Source organism: Tinamus guttatus, unplaced genomic scaffold, assembly GCF_059628265.1.
Source record: "Tinamus guttatus ecotype Peru unplaced genomic scaffold, ASM5962826v1 Tinamus_guttatus_pri_ptg000367l, whole genome shotgun sequence".
In the NCBI taxonomy this organism is placed as follows: domain Eukaryota; kingdom Metazoa; phylum Chordata; class Aves; order Tinamiformes; family Tinamidae; genus Tinamus; species Tinamus guttatus.
This window is the reverse complement of record NW_028288901.1, coordinates 607,691-629,211: the sequence shown is the minus strand read 5'-3', so window position 1 is coordinate 629,211 and position 21,521 is coordinate 607,691. Positions and strand designations below refer to the sequence as shown.

General features: G+C 47.4%; 1 protein-coding gene across 1 annotated transcript in view; it reads right to left on the bottom strand.

Moving 5' to 3' along the window:
* The window catches only part of RIN2 (Ras and Rab interactor 2), a 58,114-nt gene that overhangs the window by 2,119 nt on the left and 34,474 nt on the right, over positions 1-21,521 (bottom strand). Inside the window, exons 4-11 of the mRNA XM_088530352.1 lie at positions 20,506-20,698; positions 19,740-19,851; positions 17,960-18,032; positions 15,820-15,911; positions 12,090-13,187; positions 5,052-5,357; positions 3,905-4,036; positions 1,991-2,154 (exon numbers count right to left, since the gene is read on the bottom strand). Coding sequence (XP_088386478.1) covers positions 1,991-2,154; positions 3,905-4,036; positions 5,052-5,357; positions 12,090-13,187; positions 15,820-15,911; positions 17,960-18,032; positions 19,740-19,851; positions 20,506-20,698 — 2,170 coding nt within the window. The remainder of the gene's footprint in view (positions 1-1,990; positions 2,155-3,904; positions 4,037-5,051; positions 5,358-12,089; positions 13,188-15,819; positions 15,912-17,959; positions 18,033-19,739; positions 19,852-20,505; positions 20,699-21,521) is intronic.

Sequence of the window (21,521 nt, the reverse complement as noted above, 5' to 3'; positions counted from 1 at the left end):
AAAAGCTAAGACCAAAGAGAATGTTCGTATGACTTAAATTATTTAAGATCAAAATAACATTTTTATTTTAAAATTTATTTCTTTAAATAAACATTCCTGGATAGCGCTTGCAGACTGAAACACTGAAGCAACATTTAAATCACTGGGACTGAACCTGACTGAATAGAACTAATCCATTTTTCTTATCCAGCCTAAGGATCTAATAAAGGAGCATCCCTAAATAAGACAAAATGCCCCCCAGTTTTAACTTCTAACTTGTGTGTAATGAACACACAAAGGATGTTTGTTTTAAATGCACGTGCTTTTAAGTGGATAGGACTGCATGAAGAGGAGACTGAAGGTTACATCAATGCCTGTAACTCATAATAAATGTCAAATTCATTTATGCAGTATCAAAAAAAATCTATTTAATTATCATTGACATTTGGGATTTTTGCTTTTCCATCCTCTTGATGGAGGGAGAGAGGGAAGGAGGCAGAAGGCCTCTGAGGGTCCGAAAGTTGGAGGGTCCACAGAGACAGCACCACAGAAATACAGCGAGCACATCCCAGTCCAAAGTGGAAAGAATTAGTTTTCTGAAGTTGTGGTGTTACGTACGTGTCCACAGGGCAGGTAGTTTATTTCAGGACTGCAGATTGTGGGTAAATTAGACTGAAAACTGGCATTCTGAGCAGGCAGCAAAGTGCGTGAATCTGTGCCAGGCGTTACCGGGCACAAGTGTGATCTTGGGGATTCAAGGCTCTGTTCTGAAACAGGCAACACAATGAGAAGCCCTGGGCACAGCTCTTCTCCCAGCTCCCACAGCATCCTCATCCAGCCGTGCACCAAGCTTGGCTCAAGTGTCTCTGCTCAGCAAGAGAAAGTGGGGCAGACGCGAGATTTTGTCCCCAAAATCCTCTGAGATTTTGTCATTCAGAGGAGATGCAAGAATATGAAGTTTCCTACAAATGCTGCATTTTTTTTTCCTGAAAAGAATGTCAGATTGGAAGAGTTCGAGACTTCGCCTAACCAAAGAAAAGCGAATATAAAATGGATCTCAGCAAGATGGACCAGCTTGATGTGGTCACCACAGCTCAGGATCTCTGCTAGTCAGAGCAGCCCTCTTCCTGAAGAGAAGCACAGCATGCGAGACTGCTTCTTCCCCCAGCTCCTCCATGTTCAGTGTTGCTTTGCAGTCCTTGGCACAGACTTTGCTCAAGGAGCCTCAACTGAGAAGTTTCACTGTCTTCTGATAACCCTCCGCTTTTATTTCTCAAGATCCTAACCAGATCCTAACTGATTGATGGTTGTTATTAGCCAGGTCAGAAACTTTGGGCTATGATATCAACAGGAAACAGCTAAACCAAAGAAATAAATCCTTATTTCTCGTTTCCATCATCTTCCTTGCTTCAGTGCAGGAAGTGATCCATCTGAACAGCCAGTCAACAGCATACCATGATTTTACATGAAAGACCCACGGATCTGATTTTAGAAGATGAAATAATCCAGACTTATTCTTCAGTTGAAGTTACTGATCTCCTCTGGAAAAGTAGTAGGAAATGGAGGAAATAAAAAAAAAATGAAGATGTTTATAGTGTAGAATCAATGCTGCTCTCTCCTCAGCTGTGTGCCATTCCCTGCCAGGGGAGCTGTGCTGATCCACAGTTCTGGAAGTCTAGATCTGTTGTTCTTAACAGCAAGGCATACAAAGAAATTAAATCTACGATAGGATTCACTTTGCCCATGGAAAAGGGAGGATGGAAGGGGGAGATGCATTATTTAGTATTTTCTTCTAGGCATCACAAATGAAATGTTAAAAAGTGCAAAGTATTAAAGAAAAACAGGGAAAACTCATAACCCGTATCTCAACACTGCTTCCCCTCACTTCCTTCATGTCCCCAAGGGAATCATAAAGAATCCCACCTCTCAAATGGAAATTTCCAAGCAAACAATCACTCCTTCTGCCTGTGTTTATTTTTTTTTTCCCCTCTCTCTAAGCCCTGCACTTTACCTGAAAATCATCAACTGAAGGTATCGTTCTGTTAGTTGTCCTCCTTTTGTGCCACTGCCGGAGGGTATCTCTGGCTTCCGAGCTCAGCAGCCGGGCAGCTTGTTCCTCCTGGAAGTTCTTGATCAAGGACAGAGCTCCGTACGCGCTCGTCAAGTAGTAGCCTCCTGCGAGGACAGCAAGAGAGGGACTTCTCAGAACGGTCACAAACAGCACCCTAGAGCTTCGGGCTGACCACAGAAAAAATGCACATCTGCTGCACCTCTTTATCTGCATGTGTACGTGTAAATGAAAGTCCTTGTACTTTGTTGACTAAATATTTATAGGCAAAGAAAGATATAGCAGGCAGCTTGTTCTCTCCCAGACAGCAGCATTCTGCAGCAGGTAATGAGGTAATGCTACTACTATTGACACTTGTAGAAAAACTAAAAATTAATAGTTCATAATCACTCTTCCCATATAGCCATGTAATTTGAAGCAGCAAATTTGGTGACATGATTAGAATTGCTCTTTACTACATTTGTTTTTTTTTCTCTACTACCCACTCGGAGGCTCCGTACTTCAGCCTGCAGCTAATACAAGCGCTGCAGCTCCCTCCAGTGAAGCAGTGCCCAAGAGCCACCGCTATCAACATCCTGCTCTCCTCCTTCCAAGGGTGCCAAAGATATTGGGAAATGTGTCTGCAATCCTCCTGACTTCACCTCCCTTATGTGAATGGAAAATGAAATAAATAAAGCCAAGGCAACTGCTGACTGTATATAAAGATACTGCAGATTACAAAGGAAAAGGAGTCTCCGCATGAGCTGAGAGTCCTCAGTGACCTGGGGAAAAATACACTTTGCTTTAGTTCATTTTCCAAGTCAACTAGTTAAAGGGAAGTATCCCATTAAGAGCAGCACAGTCTATTCCGGCTGTCATTTAAAGATGCAATCTATGCTGACAGCAGTTATTTCCAGCATGACAGAGAACATCCTCTCAGCCTTTAGCTTTGCAACAAGTTCCATATATAAAACACAGGCCAGAGCCATTAGCGAAGTCAGACAACACTGGAACTGCACAACCCCAGAGCACTCAACAATTTTCCTGTGCAGCTTAGTGCACCTGGTGCCAAAGACAGAGCCAGCCAATAGACAGACCCCTTTTGCTGAATTAAAAATAACATGACTTCACAGTTCAGTAGATGTTTCTGCTTTTCAAGCACATTAATGATCTCCGGCCTCACATCTCAAGTATTTTCCATACTCAGATTCCTGAGCACCATTCTGAGCACCAGAGGATGCTCTGCATGCAGAGGCAGGGGACAGGGACAGGCTAGGGCTGAAGGGGCCTGGCGCACCTCTCACACATTCCAGCTTGCAAAAGGATATGGCAATTCCAAGTCTAAACATAGTAGGGACAGGAAATATATACACATATATATTTAAATTCACAGCTGAGCTTGGTCACAGAGCCTTTTGACCTTCTCCCAAACTGGTGGTTTCCGGGGCCTGCTAAGGCCTTGCAGAATATCTCTGTGCTAAAAACACCAGCATGAAGGCAGAGAGAAGGGAACAGATCTCCCTGTCCACAGTCGGCTTCGGCCTTCAGCCATGCCTGCCCTAAGAAATTCATTCCCAGGGCTCATAAAAATATTTTGCAAGAAGCAAATATTGGAAAGAAGCAAAGAGCAACCACACCAGTAGATTCCCAGAGCGCTCAAGTCCGCGCTCGGCACATCCCACCAGGAACGCTGGGGTTTTCATACCCCAAGGTAGAAATAATTAGGAGAGTCTCGTTATGCTAGTAACATCAATGACTTTAATCGTCTTCTTGAAGAGATTTCCAGTTAAACACCATCATAGCAACTGTGCTATCAAGGAAAATCTGCATTCCCTACTCCTTTACTCTATTTTAATTAAAAAAGAGGAAAGAATGTACCTTCTCCATGGAGTAACGAGGGATCCAGCAGCTCCATCATGTATTCAATTTCAGTATCCAGCTCTAGCATATCACACTGGGCTAATACGTATGTCAGCACAGGCAAGAAGTCATCAGCTCCATACAGCCTCCCTGGGGTCAAGGACACACAGACAGGGACAGATAAACCACAGCTTTTTACCAGATTGAGCGTTTCGAAGCACTGTTTTGCTGTTCTCGCTAGCCAGCGGGACAGTGGTGCTCTGCAGCCTCCACCTGTGGCAAGCAGAACATCATCCCAGACTCGCTGGTCCACACCAGCATGGGCCCATACTCCCAATGAGCGCCCTCCGGGTGCTGGTAACGAACACAAGTTTGCAAGGGAATTTAAAGACTGGGCCAGTGCTGGCATCAGTGGCTACTGGCCACTTCAGAGAAGGCTGCCATGAAGGTCTGAATTGCAGCACCTTGTGTCAGGATTCCTCTATCCACTTGAAAATGCTGGAGGAAGAAAGCTGGGCAGGAGCTTGGATCCAGGCCTCGCAGAAGCGCATGGAGGGTCTTCAACCACAATTGTTAGTCTATAGTTCCACGTTGATATCTAGCTCTCAAGGTCACTCTCTGGCACTTACTACAGTGCAGGAGTCAATACTGTTCTGTTCCAAAGACGCTATGTCCGAACAAGAGCATTCAGAGGAAGCCAGATCAGAGGCTGTTTTTCTCCACCCAGTTACACACAGCCCTCGTGGCTGGGCGATTACACACACACCATTCAATTACTACAGCGAATTATAGGGTGTATTTGGGCACCTCTAATACAACTTCCAGATTAATACTTATTTCATCTCAGTGTCAAATCCAGACTCGCAGAACAGGCTTTTTGGCAGCCAGCTTCAAAAGCCAACAGCTAAGGAAAGCTGCCCCCTTTGAAGCTGCTTCACAAACGTGCTTAACCTTCACAATTTGCAAACGTGCTGCCAGGAGCAGAGACACCAGGAAAGAAGAGAGACAGAAGCCCTCTCAGAAGGGCTAAGAGGGCCTACAAGAGCTCAAGGAGAAAGAGGCAGCTGTCTCTGCAGAATCCAGTGATCTCCTGCACCAAAAGACAACCCCAGGTTTAAAATATCAGCGAGCATTTTTTTTTTCAAAATGAGAGTAAGCACCATACCTGAGTTATTCTCCATCACAGTGTAAATCAATTTGCAAACTCTCAGTAGCAGCATGACTTTCTTTTCAGGTGAATACATTTTCTGCATGGTCATGAACTTGACTTTGATCTTTTCAACGTCCACAAAGTCCGGCGTGGGAACAAACACCCCCAGCTCCTGAGGATTCCTCTGCCGCACCAGCTGCAGGTTTTCCTTCAGCTGCTTCCAAGATCCGTCCGCAGTGTGGAACTCCTTCAGGACAGCTTCAATGTGGCCCTTCAGCGGCTTCAGGATGCACTTGTGCATGGCCTTCTCCAGCACCACATCTGCAAGGGCAAACACAGCTCCAGCTGATTCCTCCTCTAGAGCAGAGCCAGGATTAATATACCCGCTCCCAAGGGACACAGCAGAGCAAAAGCTACTCGCTGCGGCCTATTTATTGCACAAGCTGGGCTTCCAGATGCTTGCTAACGAGAAAACAAAAAGGCAGAGCAGAATCTGTATTCCATCTGAATTGAGGGCAATCTGGTCAGTGCAGAAAAACAAAACAAAATAAAACAAAAAAACCACACACACAACAAAAAACCACAAACCAAAAAAACCCACAAAAGACAGACAGACAGACTACAGACTGTAAAACAAAGCTGTGGCTCCAGTTAACTTTTTTTTTTGGCCAGAAGCCTCACTGCTTTGTTTTTACTTTGAGCTTTAGACTTCAACTCCCAAACCTGGAGCAGGACAGTCAAAACCGTAACTTTTGTCTCTTTTGGCGTGGAAACCAGCCCTTTCCACATAGTTTCCATAAGAAACTGTAGCTCCACCAAGGCGGCCTAAAACTTGACTCAACTTTGCCAAATTCTTTATGAACTTGGACAGATTACAGGCTTTAAACTATAAATGAAACCCAAGCTGTGTTTGTCCAGCTTCAGATTTCATCATGCGAGCTTATATACAGCTTTGTCATCAACCTTGAGGTTCTCTGTTTGGCAACTGTGTGCACATGGCACAGCAACCACTTCGGGTTTTTATTTATTTATTTTATTCCTACTCTACTGAAAATCTTTCTTAAAACAAACATCCTCCATTTTCCAAGTACGGACCACATCAACAGCGAAAGCTCTTTTTGCTTTCGCATGCCATTTCGGTGCCCAAGGAGATGTTGTTCTTGTGCTCCTCAAAGCCACCTTTGCTTTGGCTCTCGCCCCTTTCTCCCACATGAACACACCTCTGCACACTCCTCTGAGGAGCTTTCCTACAAAACACTTATTCTCTGCGTCTCTGGCATGAGATTCCCACATGTTTAGCTTTGCTGGGAGCTCCCACCTCCCCTTCCCCAATGTTCCTGGGGCCTCTGGAGCTTCTGCTGCTGCTTTTCCCCTCCCGAGACGCTCGGGGAGGCACCCAGAGGTGCCCTGTTCCTGGAGGCTTTGAGGCCAGCCGGGCTGTCCCCGCCAGCAGACACCGCTGCCACTGCACGGGAGGAGACGCCAGTGCCAGAAGCAGCCTCTGGGCTCCCGTTTTCCAAATCTCCCCGGGGCACCAGCAAAGGCCCAGCCAGTCCGACAAACGCTCACGGTGACCTACGTGGACAAACGTACAGCGTGAAAGGCACAAAATTCCTGACATGTGGGCACAATAGCTAGCTCATTTCCACATGGGAAGCACCCTTCTCTGCTAGCTTCACCAGTGCCATAGTTTTATTGGCAGTTTAACTTCTTTTATTTTTATTGCACTTTTTTTTTTTTTTCCAATAGCAACACCCTGTTACGGCTTTCCTTGTAGAGCACCTCTGCTGTTTGCATTCCAGCTGCCTGCTCTTGTTTAAATCAGAGCAAAAACAGCCCGTGCTGCCAAACAGGACACAGGGAGAGAGAACTCTGCATCCCTAGGGAATGGCTTTGCCTGGAGAACCGGGCTTCAGCCTCCCTTCATCCAAGTAATTCGGGTCGCCAAAATATTCGGTAGTGGGAGGATCAATAAATTCAGGAAAGAATTCCCCAAATTCCTTTGGTTGGATGAGAAGGGAGCCCCCGGGGCCACCTCTGGGGTGGGAGATGGGGTAAGCCGGCTGCTCCTGGCATCCTTCCGCGGAGTGCAGCTGCTGGAAGCTTTGGGGGCTCCTCCACAGAGCCCAAACTTCTCCTCAGTGCTGGCCTGGGTGTCTACAGGTGGGAATTGGAAGCGTTTGGCCCTTAACAGGGCCACTCCCCCAGTACAGATGAATCACAGGGGTTTTTACGGCTGTGCGGGATGGAGAGGGAGTTGCTTCATGTTTGCAGTTCATCCCGGGTTCCTACAGCAGTGCCTGGAAATCACTTTCCAGTTTACCCCATCCCAGTGCCCGGCACGTCAGGAAACCTGGACGGAGTCGGGGCCGCGCGGAGCAGCAGGGCAGGCGGCTCTGCCCGGCTCCCTGCCTTTGGTCAGCTCCACGCGAGACGCAAAAGCAGCCGAGTCCTTCCCTTGGGATCGTTACTCGTGGCTCTTCCTCAACGTTTCCGCTTTTTTTACTCTGACTGGGTAAATAAAACACAGACAGGTGACTTGGCAGAGCCTCCCTCAGCGCCCTGCAGTGACCGCATTACCCCAGTGGGATATAGATTAAAGATATATATCCATGATTCCAAAGAGACTCGACCACTGGCTAGGCTGGGAGACACTGGCATTTTCCTGCCATTCTGCACAGAACTAACCAGCAAACAAAGTCAATATTAAGATGATGCAGCAAGGCATCCACAAGTTTTTTTTTCCCCTTTATCTTTTCTTCTTCCTTCTTAATTCTCGGAAGAGACATAAGAATCAGGGAGCTCTGAGTTAAGAGGTAGCAAATTGGAGCAAGCTAGTGAGGCCAAGAACTTAGCAAGCGTCAGAAGGACTGAGCATTTGTATGGTAAATGACAACACCCACATTTAACTAGTTAGTACAAAAACGTAGAAGCTTTAGCAGCATTTAATAGCTGCATTATTATTGAAGCCTGGAAGGACGGCTTTGCTTGGGATCCGGCGCTCAGACCAACATTCAGGGCTACAAGACACTGCTAACCACGCTCGGGATCAGATCATCCAACCAGGTCCCTTTATTTCCTGAGCTGCTGCTAATGTCCCCTTCCACAGATGGCAATTGTGGGTACGATCCTGCAGACAACTCCTGCCCAGCAGCAGCTTTAATTTCTCATGGCTGAGAGCAGCACAGGAGGGTTCCCCAGGCAAATCAGTGCCTGCAAGGGGTGAAGTGCAGACCCATTCATTGAGTTCATGTTTTCATGTATTTCTCAGCTCAAATCAAAGTCAGCAACAAAAACTCCCGTTAACTTCTGCAAAAGCAAAGTATTTCCACATAACCCCTCCAGATGCTAAATATTTCAAAAACAAACACACAGGCTCCAGAGTTTTTTTTAAGCTGATTATTGTACTTTTAATTTAAGACCCAGCTAGTTTTCCTGCCACAATACTTAAAATTAGTCTCCAGCCTCAAAATGGGAACTGGAAATGCCTCCATAAATGAACCGCCAAGGCCAGCGAAGAAGTTTCGCTGCGACTTGTGGAAACGCATCTGCATCCTGTGCTGACGCGCCGCTTTGCTCCCTGCAAACCGCACGAGCCGCTGCCTGGCGAGGACCGCGCGCGTCCTCACGCCGCCGCGGCGCGAGCCAGAACCTTTGGGCCCAAAGCCAGCTCTGCAGGAGGAGCCAGGCTTGAGGACGAGACCTTCCCCATCCGTGGGCGCTGGCAGGACAGCGGCGGGAGGGCAGAGGCAGCAGGAGCAGCTGAGCAATGGGGCAGGAGGTATCAGTAAAACCTTGCCCTCACCTGACCCACCTCAAGCACACGTCGGTGAATCACGCACCTTTGGGCTTGTTTTGTTTGAATCAGACCACTCGAGGGTTAATTAAACTCACGTGAGGGAAACACGTGCCTTCTGAAACAGCAGCAATGAAGGAGCCCCAAACAAGTCACAAAGCAAATGGAAAGAGGGGAATGGGTTGTCGGCCTCTGCTCAGGGCCTTCACCACTTGCTTCTTTCTTCCCTGTTCCCTTTCAGCAAAAGGAAGGCCACAGGGAGACCAGGTCCCTTGACATCAAGCTAACATGAAGACATGCTAGGGTAAACAGCAGGGACCCAAAGTACATGCAAGACCCTTCTAAGAATACCACATTGCTAAAAAACGCCCATATGAATTTTTCAAGAGCAAATAGTGACATACCATTCTCATGCCTTCAGCAGGACAATTGGCTTAGTAAGGACATGCAGAGTAGGAGCTGGGCTACATCCTGACTTCTTTAAAGGCCTTTAACCCTTCTCTATACAGCTTTCCTATAGGCAAACAAGGGACATACTGTCCAGCTGGAATTACCATAAGGTGAGTGCATGGCTGGTTGAGTGCCCAGCTATTAATGGGCCACTGTCAAACACACGGACATTTCCAAAGAGGCCCCGCGAGGGCCAGCTCTGGGCTGTTTAGTATTTTTGTTAAGAATCTGGATAAAGCATTTCACATGTAAAACCTGCGTGGGACATCATGGTGAGGTGGGGGAGGAGGGCATCACCAGCTCTCGGGAGAGCAGGTCTAAAGTTATCTTCCAAGTTGGAAAGAGAGTTGCTGTAGGGCAATCCTGAGATGTCAAAAGCTGCTGCTGAGAGGCCCACTGATTTTCATTTCATGCCCATCTGCAAGGGAGTGAAAAGGGAGGGTAGCTGGGCAAGTAACTGACTTAATTTTCACTAAAGAAAGAAAACCCCTCTCCATTTTGGGGTAATTAACAGGTTCCTTGACACATCTTCCAACTCTTCCCATCTTCCTTGGTATAAATCCATGTGTTTGGGGGCCAACTGAATTCTCAGCTTCACCATTTCAAAATCCACCATTCATTAGAAACATCAAAGTAATGCGGAGGATGTCCTGGCACCTCACTGTGCCATCTGTCAACACCTCCTTGCCAAGTTATTTAAGTTGGGCATTTCTTGGGTTAGGCCAGGGTTTGGCAGGGCCATGGAGCTGGTCAGATGCTAGCCCTTGTCTGCTGCTCCCCTGACAAAATGACGACCCTCCGCTTGCCTCCTTTCTCTTCCCAACTAGGAAAAGGGGAAATACAAACAACAAACTCCCAAACATTTGCAGCCCTGTGCTCCAGAGGGCTGTGATAGGTGTGGGCTCTAGCACATCCTAAAATTCAGGAGACAAGAGAGACAACGCAACACCTGGAGGTACCTCACCAGGGAACTGTCCTGCTGCAAAGGGATGCCAGGTTGGCTCGAGCTCCTCTGGAAGTGGAAGGAAGGGCCTGGGGAGCCAAGATGCCTGATGATTTAGTGTCATGGGCTCCTGCCATCTCATGCCACCTGCACCAGCAGCGGGGCCCAGCCACAAGAGCAGCTGCTATGTGCAGAACAACCACCTGCACAGCGACCACCTAAACCAAAGAGGAAGAATCAGTGATCTTTTACAAACCCTGGGCTGCAAGGCTGCATTGAGACAGCCGAGCAAAGCCCCAAGGTGATGGGCAGGGCTCACTTTTTGTTCCAGCATAAGAAATGCTTCTCTATAGGGACGATTAAACTGTGCTGTCACATAGCTATCTGCCTAGGTCAGCACCATCTGAGCCTCCTGATTCTCTGTGGCTCTTTTCAAGCTCCAGGAACAGGAAAGCAGATGACTCAAAAGCAAGTGCTGCATTTGCTTAAAGCTACCCTGCTTTAATTAATCAGATTTAATTGCACGACCAAAGTCAGACTTTCTGTCCATGAGGAAAACCAGCGTAGTCAACTTATTTTGCTTTATAACTCCAGCTACTCCAAACTAGTGAGACATCTAAAAGCAGACAGTGTTTTGTCAGTCGCTGGAGACGCCCAGTCTCAGACTCACCCTCTCAAGGACAACTCAAACCCGATTTTGAGCACAGAAGTTCGGTATCTCCTCGTCCAAGGGTCTCCGAAAGCCCGTGGGGGGAACCTCACCACCGTAGGCTGTGCTTTCCTTCCACACACCACCCCTGCAGCACTCTGTTACTCTGCAGAGCTCTCCTTGCCTTTCAGACAGCCTGGATTTTGAGGAAACTCTTCACCGTGGAGTATCTGCTTTAGCGGCGCTTGCTAATTTGGCTCAACTTGGTGCAAACGAAGCCGAGATTACAAGCAAATCCTTCCCTGCAGTCAAGGGCAGACCAAAATGTCAACATAAAAAGCACCAGCTACTCCCAGAGAAAGAGCTATCTGCCAATTTTGTCCTTGGCCAACTGTTAGGACACTGGGGTATAGGGGAAAAACAAGCAAGTTCAGACTGAAGTGAGCTCACAAGGAAAGTATTTTGCCCTCAGGGATGTTTACCTCCTAAATGTGGCTTGTAAGCTCTTTCACAAATACTGCTCAGGCGCAGCAAGTCAGAGGGACAGAGAGATTTTACACAGCAACAACGATTCCACTTTTGAGGATACACAAGTCTTTCTCTGTTGGCAAAACATGCATTCAAATATATAGATCATTAGCAACCATTTATAAACAAGCGACATGTAACAGAGAGGTATAGAAAGCCAGAAACTGGCATCCTCTGCTCTCTTTTTTCATTTTCTTTTTCTTAAGCTTACATACCCCTTTATTTAGCTTCAATGCAGGGACACTGCAGCTTTGCTAGGAGCAAGTGAGAATTTCTTTGCAAGAACGAGATTTGTTTAAAGAGGAAACTGCTAAGAAATGTTTCTCTGCTCTTAACTGTTCCTGATTCCTAGTAAATCTTGGCTTTATGGCTCCAATGTGTACGCAGCACACAATTAAAATTGGTGCATTCCAGCACAGTTCAGCAAATGCCAGCAAATACAGGATTAATAGTGCAGCAGTTTAATAAAAAAAAAGTCACAGTTAAATCAAATGCAATGCTCACCGCTATTAATTGTAATGAAAACTTTTTATAAACAACTCTGCAACCTCGTTCTTCTGAGCTTTTGCATTTTTAAAACTCAAATAATCCAAGCCTTAAACGCTAACAAAGTCAACTCCCTCCCATCCAACCTGTTGCTAAAACTAGCGCCGTAGATTCGGATCATGCATTTTCAGCATCTCTTACCTATTTGGTCCTCCGGGATCAGGGATTCGATCGGGGGGTCAAGTTCGGAGCTTTGGGCCAAGTAGTTCTTGACTTGGGTCATGAACTGCCGGATGGTTTGCAGCATGTCGGTGCTGGAGACGTGGCACTCCTTGTTCTCCTGGAGAAAGCTCACGTAGTCCTGCACTAAGCACCCGAAGTAGGTGCGCTTGTCCTGGGACATCTCCGCGATTTTCTTTATCATCCTCTTCTCGGGGGTCATGAAGGAGCTGAAAACACCGCTGACTTTCCGCAGCTGAGACTTCACAATCTTGGGCAGGACGAACGAGCTGTTCCTTTTCTTCTTGGGCTTCAAAGGAGGGGCCATGCTCTCCTGGTCGCTCTCGCCCTCAAAGTCCTCCAGGCTGCTGGCGGTGTCCCCCTCGTAGCCGAACAAGGGCATGCTGCGGTCGAAGTCGAGCGAGTCGGAGGACGAGGTGGAAATGCTCATGTCGCTCAGCCTCTGCCGCCCTCCATCCCACGGCGCTGGTGACTCACCGTTCGCTGCCGGGCTCTTCTTGGAGGCGGCCGCATCCTGCGCAGCGGGGGCGGCACCCGCAGCGCCGGGCGCCGAGGGCCGCGGCGCCGCCGTCCTGCCCTCCGCCTCGGCGCAGGCCGCCTGCTTCTTCAGCCGGGGCGGCGGCACGGGGGCCGGCTTGCTCGGCGGCGAGCCCGCGTCCCACGGCTGCTTCTGGCCGCCCGTGGCCGGCATGCTGGCCGGCTTTATAGCCCGGCAGGGCCAGGGGCTCGGCAGGCTGCTATTAATAGCGGGAGGCGGCGGACGGGGCGGGGGGGAGCGAGGCCTCTCGGTGCCATTCGCGTCCGGGCCGCGCAGGCTCTGCCTTTTCAGGCTCCCGCTCGCGTCCTGGCTGTGCACTTTTAAGAAGAGGGGATTGATGAAGCAGAGCGCGCCGTTGCTCTGGCTGCACTCCAGCTCCGAGGGCGTGCGGGTCCGGATCGCGTGCACGCCATTTATGAGGCAGAGCTGGCGCCCGTCCTTCCGAGCGGCGTCTGCGGGAGCGGGCCGGGATGGAGGCGAAGGAGCCGGGGGGTCACTGTTAGCCGGGGAGCTCCAGAAATCTGAAAGTCATCAGCGCATTAACGTGAGAATGCAAATAGCATGCAGATGGCGTGCGGCTCAGCGTAACCCCTTCAGGGCATGCAGAAAGGCAGACAAGCTTTTATAACTCAAGGAGGGGAAAGAAAAAAAAAAAAAAAAAGATGAATAGCATTCCTGGTGAGCTGCTCCTTAAAGTGCAATCAGACCGAACCGCGTGCTGCGCTCCTGGGGCGGCTCCGGTTCATTTATTAATATCGCAGCCAGCACAGAGCTTCCAACTGGCCAGCAGAACGACACTAAAAATAAGCTGAGAGCCAAAGGCAGGAACAGAGATCGCAACACAGCAACTCTTACCGGTCTGAGGCTAGGAGGGACGTGAAGCACTCCCCAGCACATCGTGAGGAGCAACGACACGCGGGTTCTCAGCTGGTGTTAATAAACTCACTGCACTGAAGCCAACAGAGTTTGGCTGATCTACACCAGCTGACAGCCACATAGGGCAGCTCTTCAAAAGCAAAAGTTTTAGGGGGTTGGTTTCTGTTCACAGGGAACAAATAGAACTAGGCAGGAAAGCTCCGCTTGCGTTTTGCCGCGCTGCTAACGCTCGTGCCTCTTTAAGAGCCCTGGCCTGCAGCCCTGCGTTTGCGCTGGCGGCGCAGGCGGCCAGGGGTTTTAGACACTCAGCAGCACACAAATAGGCTGAATGTGCAGCCCCAGCAGCAGAGCACAGAAAACCTGTGCCAAACCAGCAAACTGCCCCTGCAGCCTCCTCACTTGTGCAAGCAGAGCGTCAGTGTGAGCACCCGAAACTCAGACAATGTGAAAGCCCATCAGCTCCTGCAACTCCGACGGCTGAAAGCAGATGGGCCTGTGGGACAGCGATCGGACTGACGCGAGGGAGGAATTCCAGAGCATCGCAGGGGCTGTGTGCAGGGAAAAGCGCATTGAATGGCCATGCTGTGGCTCCACGAGTTCATCTCCTGCTTGCAGATCCCTCAGCAGCACGCTCAGCACGCGGGCTCCTGCAAATGTGCATGAAATGAGCACCCCAACAGGTGAAAAGTGAGAAAAGACACCAAAAAAGGGTTGGCAAAAGCCTTGAAACCTTCAACATTCTGGATATGGTTTGCTGGGCTATATGCTGTTGACCTGAGCCTACGGCATTAACAGAGCTCAGGCAGCAGCCACGGTCCTTATCATTCAGATCAGGCTGTTTTGTGCCTGTCTGCTGCTTAAGGGAAAGCTCACAACTGATCGGAAGGGCCCTTTGGGAGCTCTGAGGCATCTCTCGGGTCAGCGGTATTGCAGGTCTAACTTGCTGGTGTGCTCTTTTGGATGTGGTGACCTACAACTCGCCAGCAAAACAGCTTGGTTGCGTGTTCTGCAAGCACAGAGACAGTCTAGTAGCACGTGCACTATGGTGCTCTCGGGCACAGAGGACAAGAGACAGCATTAAGGCTCTGGAGAGCTTGCTCAACACCACCATTATTAGCTTCTGTGGAGACACTTGTCTAAATGCTTCCTCGGGGCCTCTAGCTTTCCAGGAGAGACCATCTTCCATTACCTTGCTTCCCAATTTGCCTGCACTCCCATGAAAATCCCTACTTTCATTTAATTACCTAACCTTGCAGATTAACATCACAGGAGACATCTGTCTCCTTTTTCAAGTGAATTCCTCTTAGTCAGAGCAAGTGTAGCAAAACAAAATGTGGAGCAATACACTACTTCATTCTGTACAACTTTGCTGCAAAATCCCACCCAACATTTCCGGAGCACCTTGTGCTACGACTCTGACTTACTGAAAATTCATTTCTGAATTGAAGATGATTCAAAAATCTAGAGGGACAAAGACTGACTTCAGCCACCCCTCTCTTCCTCCAAAAGGAAATAAGGCCATTCAGCACTTTGCAGGAGTTGCTCAATGATTCATCTGGATCAAGCCCACGTTTCAAACCCTGCCAGGCTTTGCATCTGCTGCAAGCTCAAAGCATGCTGCAATGAGGCTGTAGCTGGTTGTAGCAGTCAAGCTGTGCATCTTTCAAAGGCATGTCTTAACATTTTTCTTTTCTTTTTTTTTTTTTTAATTTAAAACTCCCTCACCGTGCTGAAGTGCACGGACACATTCTGCAGATGCTATGGACCCACCCCTCCTTGTACTAATATGCAACTGCACCAAGCCACTGATGCCAAAATTGCCCTTCCAGGGTCACACGTCCTTCTGAACAGACAGTTTTGACAACACTGAACTACAGTTCCTGCACCCTCCTGGCCACCACCTCAAATCATCAAGCTGAAGGCTGCAGTGTGAGACTGCAGCCAACTTTGCAGCGTGGAGGACAAGCTCCCTCAGACACCTGCCTGGCGACTGCGAGACTTGCTGTGTGTCAGGCCAGGGACTGCAAAGAGAGAAGGAAGGAAAGAAGGAAGGAAGCAACACTGAGAGTCAAAAATATCACTTAAGGCACATAAGCTTGGAAGGCAGCCAAGGCCACCATTTGGTCAGTAAAGGGCTTTGGCCTTCCCAATAACATTTGGAAAAGCAACTGCCCCTGAGTCGTTGCTGACCAAAATTAACTATTTGCCGATACAGACTATTTCTTCAAGTTTATAGCAATGTTATAGGGAATGAGAGCTGGGTAGATGGCTACTTACTCAGTCCGAGCTGAGCAATCTCTTCAAGTTCAGCTTCTGTCTTTGCTGCTGCAATAGTATGAGGCAACTTCAGGGTGAACGGCAGGACATCCCTGTTTGTGGAGCAGAACAACAATAATGATTTTCACAGCAACATCCATAGTTTTAGAGTATTTGTTTCCAACACAGGCAGTAGTTGTGCTCAGATTCTTACTCTCATTTCGAACTATGGCAGATAGCAGGAAGTTAAAACATGCAGTGCAGAAAAGGACCAACCCAAATGCTGCTTTACACGGAGAAGTGGTGTGAAGTGCAAAAGAGTCAAGTCCCCAGCACTCTCTTTGGGCTCATTTCTAAAGCCTCACCTTTTTTTCCTCCTACTACAGCAGAAGCTTTAACATCTGGCTTTCTAAGCAAGCCAGTGTGATGCAAAAGCTTTATCTGCCCTTACACCTTTCACTAAGCTTTGTATTTTCCAAAGACACCACTGAGTGCTCTCGAAACCAAACACGCAGCTCTCGGAACAAAAGCCCAAATAAGTATTTGCGTGGCTAGTTTAAAAAAAAATAATAACAATAAGCTGAGATGTATTGGTGCACTGGAAGAGGCTGCCCAGGGAGCTTGCAGTGCCTCCACTCTTGGAGAAGCTCCAAAGCCACCAGGACAGGGTCCTGGACAGCCTGCTCTAGGTGGCCCTGTTTGAGCAGGTGATGGGATAGAGGATCTTTACAAGACCCTTTCAAGTGAACTGCTCTGTGATACTCTGTCCTACATTGAAAACACATTTCATTTAAGAAAGTCTTCATAACTTATCTTCATATCTGATTTCTATACCAGAAATAGACGAATACCAAAAGATCAACAGATGTTTACAAAAGCAGATGTGTGAATATGCATAATATAAGCAAAAGATAGTGTAAACCTTTTAGACAAAGATTTTAAGAGACGAAACTACTTTACTTACATTTACATAAGTACTACCATCAGCAGATGGTAGGTCTAGCCCAGCCTGTTGGTACCAATACATCCTTAAGTCAAATTAGAGTAAATCAGAGGATATAGAGCACAGAACCCTACGTCTAATCAGTGTCAGGATCATTTATTTTAAAAGCTTCAAAGCCAATCATCTACTGCAGCAGACAGACAATTTTTTTAAATAAACTCTGCATTTGCTGCAAACTCCCTGTACGCACTGACAGGGAGCTCCCAGGGCTTGGCTGGGGCAGAGACAACTGAAGGGGGTGACAAGATAAAGAACCTCTCATGGCTAAACTGCTTTTACATGCAGTTCAGCTCATTTCCCCTCTGAGTGCTGACCAACTGCTTCTACAATATAAATGCTTCTTTCATCACAGCACGGACAGCTCGGTGCAAGGCAGGCCAGGAGCCAAGGGCTTCTAGCTGCTTCTCCACTGCAAAAAAAGCAGTAAGCCTGGCAACCCCGAGCACATCCTTGGCCAGCAAGTGCTCCCCTCACTGGAATCACCACTGGCAGCACTGCCTGGTCATCGTGCTGCAGGAAAAGGCCCAAGACCTTCCAAGTGCCTCTCTCCATCCCTCAGAACATGTGCCTAGGTGTCAGTTCGGCTGTGTTCAACCTGTGGACTTGAGCATCTGCCTGGGATTCTTCAAATAATTTTTTCCTAATCTCAAATTAAAACCAACTAAAAAGGCATTTTTTTTCTCTGAAAACAAGTCAGGCAGTCATAAATTGCAAAGGCAATGAAGCCATTTTTTGTTTTTTACAGAGGCCCTCAGTCGTCAGGGTCTCCAGTGCCATCAGACCTCGATGCAGCACCCTCCAAAAAACATTTTCCTTGCAACTCCAAGAAACGGCCATTGCAAGATAGCTGATAGCTGACAGTGCTTGTTCAAGGAGTTATAGAGCAGCTGAGAAAGCATTAGCACATGTCAGCTGCAGTCAAGTTAAACTGGGTGACCCCCCACAACAGTTGAGGGCAGGACATAAAACCATCTTTTCCGCAACCAGCAGGAAATACAACTGATCCTTACTTGCAGTTCTCATCTGTTACTCAGGCCCTTTCTCTCTATGATTGCCCAGGAATATTTACAAATCAGTAATATTTTTATCACACTGAGCCAAGGAATGAAGCATCCAGCCAATCTAGCAAACGAAGCCCAGAACATCACACCATCTTACCTGCTAATACAGTAGAAAGCAATGAGCCTGAATAGATCAGCAAAACTTATTCCAGAGCCCTCCAAGGAAAAGGCTGTGAAGACAGACACAAGAGAGAAAGAATCACACATCCATCCGCTGGTTCTTCAAAAAGCTCAATAAAAAAAAAAAAATTTCTTCCTTCAGAAAATTAACAACACATTTGAACCAATTTGGCCACTGTTTGGTCAATCAGACACAACTGTGTGGAGCAGCATGTGTCTCTGCTCAAGGCGTTGTAAAGACTGTCCTGACAGTCCTGGTTGTGGGTTTGTTTTTGCATTCCAAAAACATGTTCTCATTCTTGGGAAACAGAACAAGTGGGATTAGAATTGCACAACTTTTTACTATCAGACAAACCAACCATTGAGGTTTTGCTTTACCTCGTGCACCAATACAGCTAGTTTTAATCTTCATTTCCTCCCCTCGAAGTCCTTCCTACTCACTTGTCTACTCCCCAGCTGTATCAGCACATAAAGGCAAAAAATGAATTTCCATTCACTTGTCACCTTTGAGAAAAGCCAGACAATTCTGCTTCATAGCCACTGCCCTGAGCTCAGTTTCAACTCATGCTTTCCTCCCCCGCCCCAGTAAAATGATATCAAAACTCTTCTAGAGATCCTTTCCAATATGTTAACCTGAAATTAAAAAAAAAAAAAAAAACAGGCATGGACACTTTTTTTTCCTCCAAATCATTCTTCCTTACTGTTATAAATGCTTTTTCACATCAATAAGAAGTAGTTGCCACTTCACTAATATTAAGCTCTCTCTGATGCCAGCAGCTAAAGAACTTGGGCCAAGCTGGTCATTTGTGTGCTCCCAAAAGGGAATCTATTCAAAAGACACATTAGTAATACACACAATAAACGGGTAGGTGATCCTGCAGGGGGTTTAAGAGAAGATGCGTGTGGAGATCCCAGATTACAAGGAAAACCTCAACCGTGACGGGCGAGTAGAAACATCAGTGGATACTTCCCCCTTGTGGCAAAATTTTATGCATGAAAGACAACGCAATATCATTTGATTTTCTAAAGGGGAGAGAGGGAATTCGTTGGTGTAACAACACTAGGGAACACAGCCTTCGATCACACAGATTAAATATTAAAGTTGATCGTTTTCTCTTCTGTTTGCCTTGTTTCCAATTGAAACCAAAATCAGACTCATAGAATTGACTTTCTACGAGGAGGGAAGAGAGAGGGTAAAAAAGAGAAAATAACCAAAGTTAACTCAGATCAGTATTAGGACAAGAGAATTTAATTGCTCAGGGCCATTTAGCTGAAATTGTTGATGATTATTTCCAGTTTTCACTGTCCTGTTAAAACAAGCCCCTTTCTCTGTTTGTAGTTTTTGTACCACAAACTAACCAGCTGCAGCTTCCTTTCCTCACTCCATCATTTCAGAGGCATTTCTGCCCTCCTCTCTCTGCAGGGATGAGTACGGTACATGTTCCCAAATCACAGCAACTCTGCTGTTTGCCATTTTCTGCAGAAGTGAAATCAATGCATCTCCAATTCAGCAAGGTACAAAAACTCACCAACACTCCTGGGTCCTCACACAGGCATAGGGGTTTCTGCAATATTTTCCCTCTCCAGGACATGCCCGACCCACTCTTAGATATGCCTAAACAACCCTGCCTGCCCTTTGTGTAGCACTTTGTGTTTCTGTGACTTTGGATCATGTTCTGCTGCAGGCTTCATCAGCACAAAGCACCTGGCTCGTGCAGGGTGGCCACCATCAGGAAGGTCTGTAATTAGTAACTTACTGTATGTGCTTTCTTTAATTGCAAATTCTTTCAGGCAGGACCCGCATTCACCAGGCAGGCGCAGAGAAATGACCTTTTTCTGCAGTCTTGCTGATTTCCTAACCAGAAATATCTGTGGTGGAGAAAGAAAAAGGATAAGGTTCTAGTTTCATTAAAAATACCTTAGGAAGAGACAGAGTTGTTATAGATGAAAGGAAGTGTAACAACTCCAAAATCTACTTCCTATATGAAACACCTCCAGATCTCACTCCCTGAACAACTTGGTGCAAAACAGAATATTAGAAATGGTTTTAACTTCGTATAACACAGGTTGATAACACCAGATCCACTGTGACCATCTGAGACCCACAGTTTAACCCACAGCAGCCCCAGCCCTGGCTCAGGCCATGGAGTCTGGGGAAGGTGGATCCCAGCCCACTGCCATGATTCTCCCGTGCTAGGAGAGAGGCCATCAGGAGTGTGCAGAAACAGCCACCAGCCTTATCTGAGCACCTAATGCCTGGTTTCCCTCCTAGCAATTTCAGTGTGGCACTAATGAAGAAGAAAACGTGGCCAAATACCCTACTTTAGCAGTTCTCTCTCTGTGAGAAATGTATCCATTACAGTCCTGCAAAGCAAGGTCCTGCTGTGGAGCTCCAACTGCAGCAGCCAGGCTCTTAGCTCCAGCAAACCCCAAACTAGTCTTCACCTGGATTAACTAAAGCACCCAAGAAAATAGTTTTTCCAGCGATAGCTGCAACGTGTGACGGGAATTGTGACTTCTCACCCCGGGCGGCTGGGTCTGCAGGATCTCCGTGGCTTCAGCATCGTTCAGGCCCAGCTGCAGCCACACGGGGTGAGTGTGGAGAAGCTTGTCCAAGATGCTGAGCTTGTTGGACAGGCTGTCATAGCCAGAGTCCCGAGGACAGCCTTTTACATCCTTTTTCTCAGGAGAGACATTATCCATTTCCTTTACTCGGCTGCAAGGAAGAGAAAAAATATAAATTAGACCTCTCCCATAAGCAACACTCAATCCAGCAAGCAGAATTTCCACAATGCTAGTGGTGCTGCTGGCACCCTGGATGCTAATCTAATGAGATTTCTTCTAATGAGAACTGCTATCATTATTATAGGCAAAACTGCACTTATCTGTATGATTTCTCTTTTTGAGTCACCTTCAATTTGACAGCTAGCTTTGAGTTAAGCCTTAGCATTTTCCCTCAGCTCGCTGAAGTTCAGCAGTTGCCTCAAACACATGCACACGTCCAGGCATGTAGGAACTGATTAAACGCTTAACCCCACTTCCTCGTTGCGTTTGTTTTTGGAGAGATTTCTCTTCCGAGACTAATATTCGTGCAATTCCAATGTTTTTATTCCCCGTGAGCCTGGGGAAGCTGCAGTGCCCAGAAGCCTCCCTCCATCCTGCCCGGGAGGACCCGCTCGCCAGCACCGTGCCGAGCTGCTTATTGGCCATCCCAGCACCAAACATTATTTTCCTTTGCTCTCTGCCCCCAGGGATTTTTCTTGCAAAGGAAGCCTGTCAAAATAACCTCACTGCAGATTACCCCGAGCCTCACTATCATCATCTCCACTGGTATTTTGTCCAGGAAGGGCCTTACCACACACGCTAGCGCTACCATCTGTCCTGATGTGTCCTCCAAAAAGGAGTTATATATTTGTGCACTTGCCTCCTTCAGTCCTGGACTGACTGCTGTGTATGGAACGAAGTCAAAAGCTGGATTAAGCATGAACTTGGCACAAGAATTTAAGCTGAGGATATATTTAGGGGCAGGATAGTTAGAG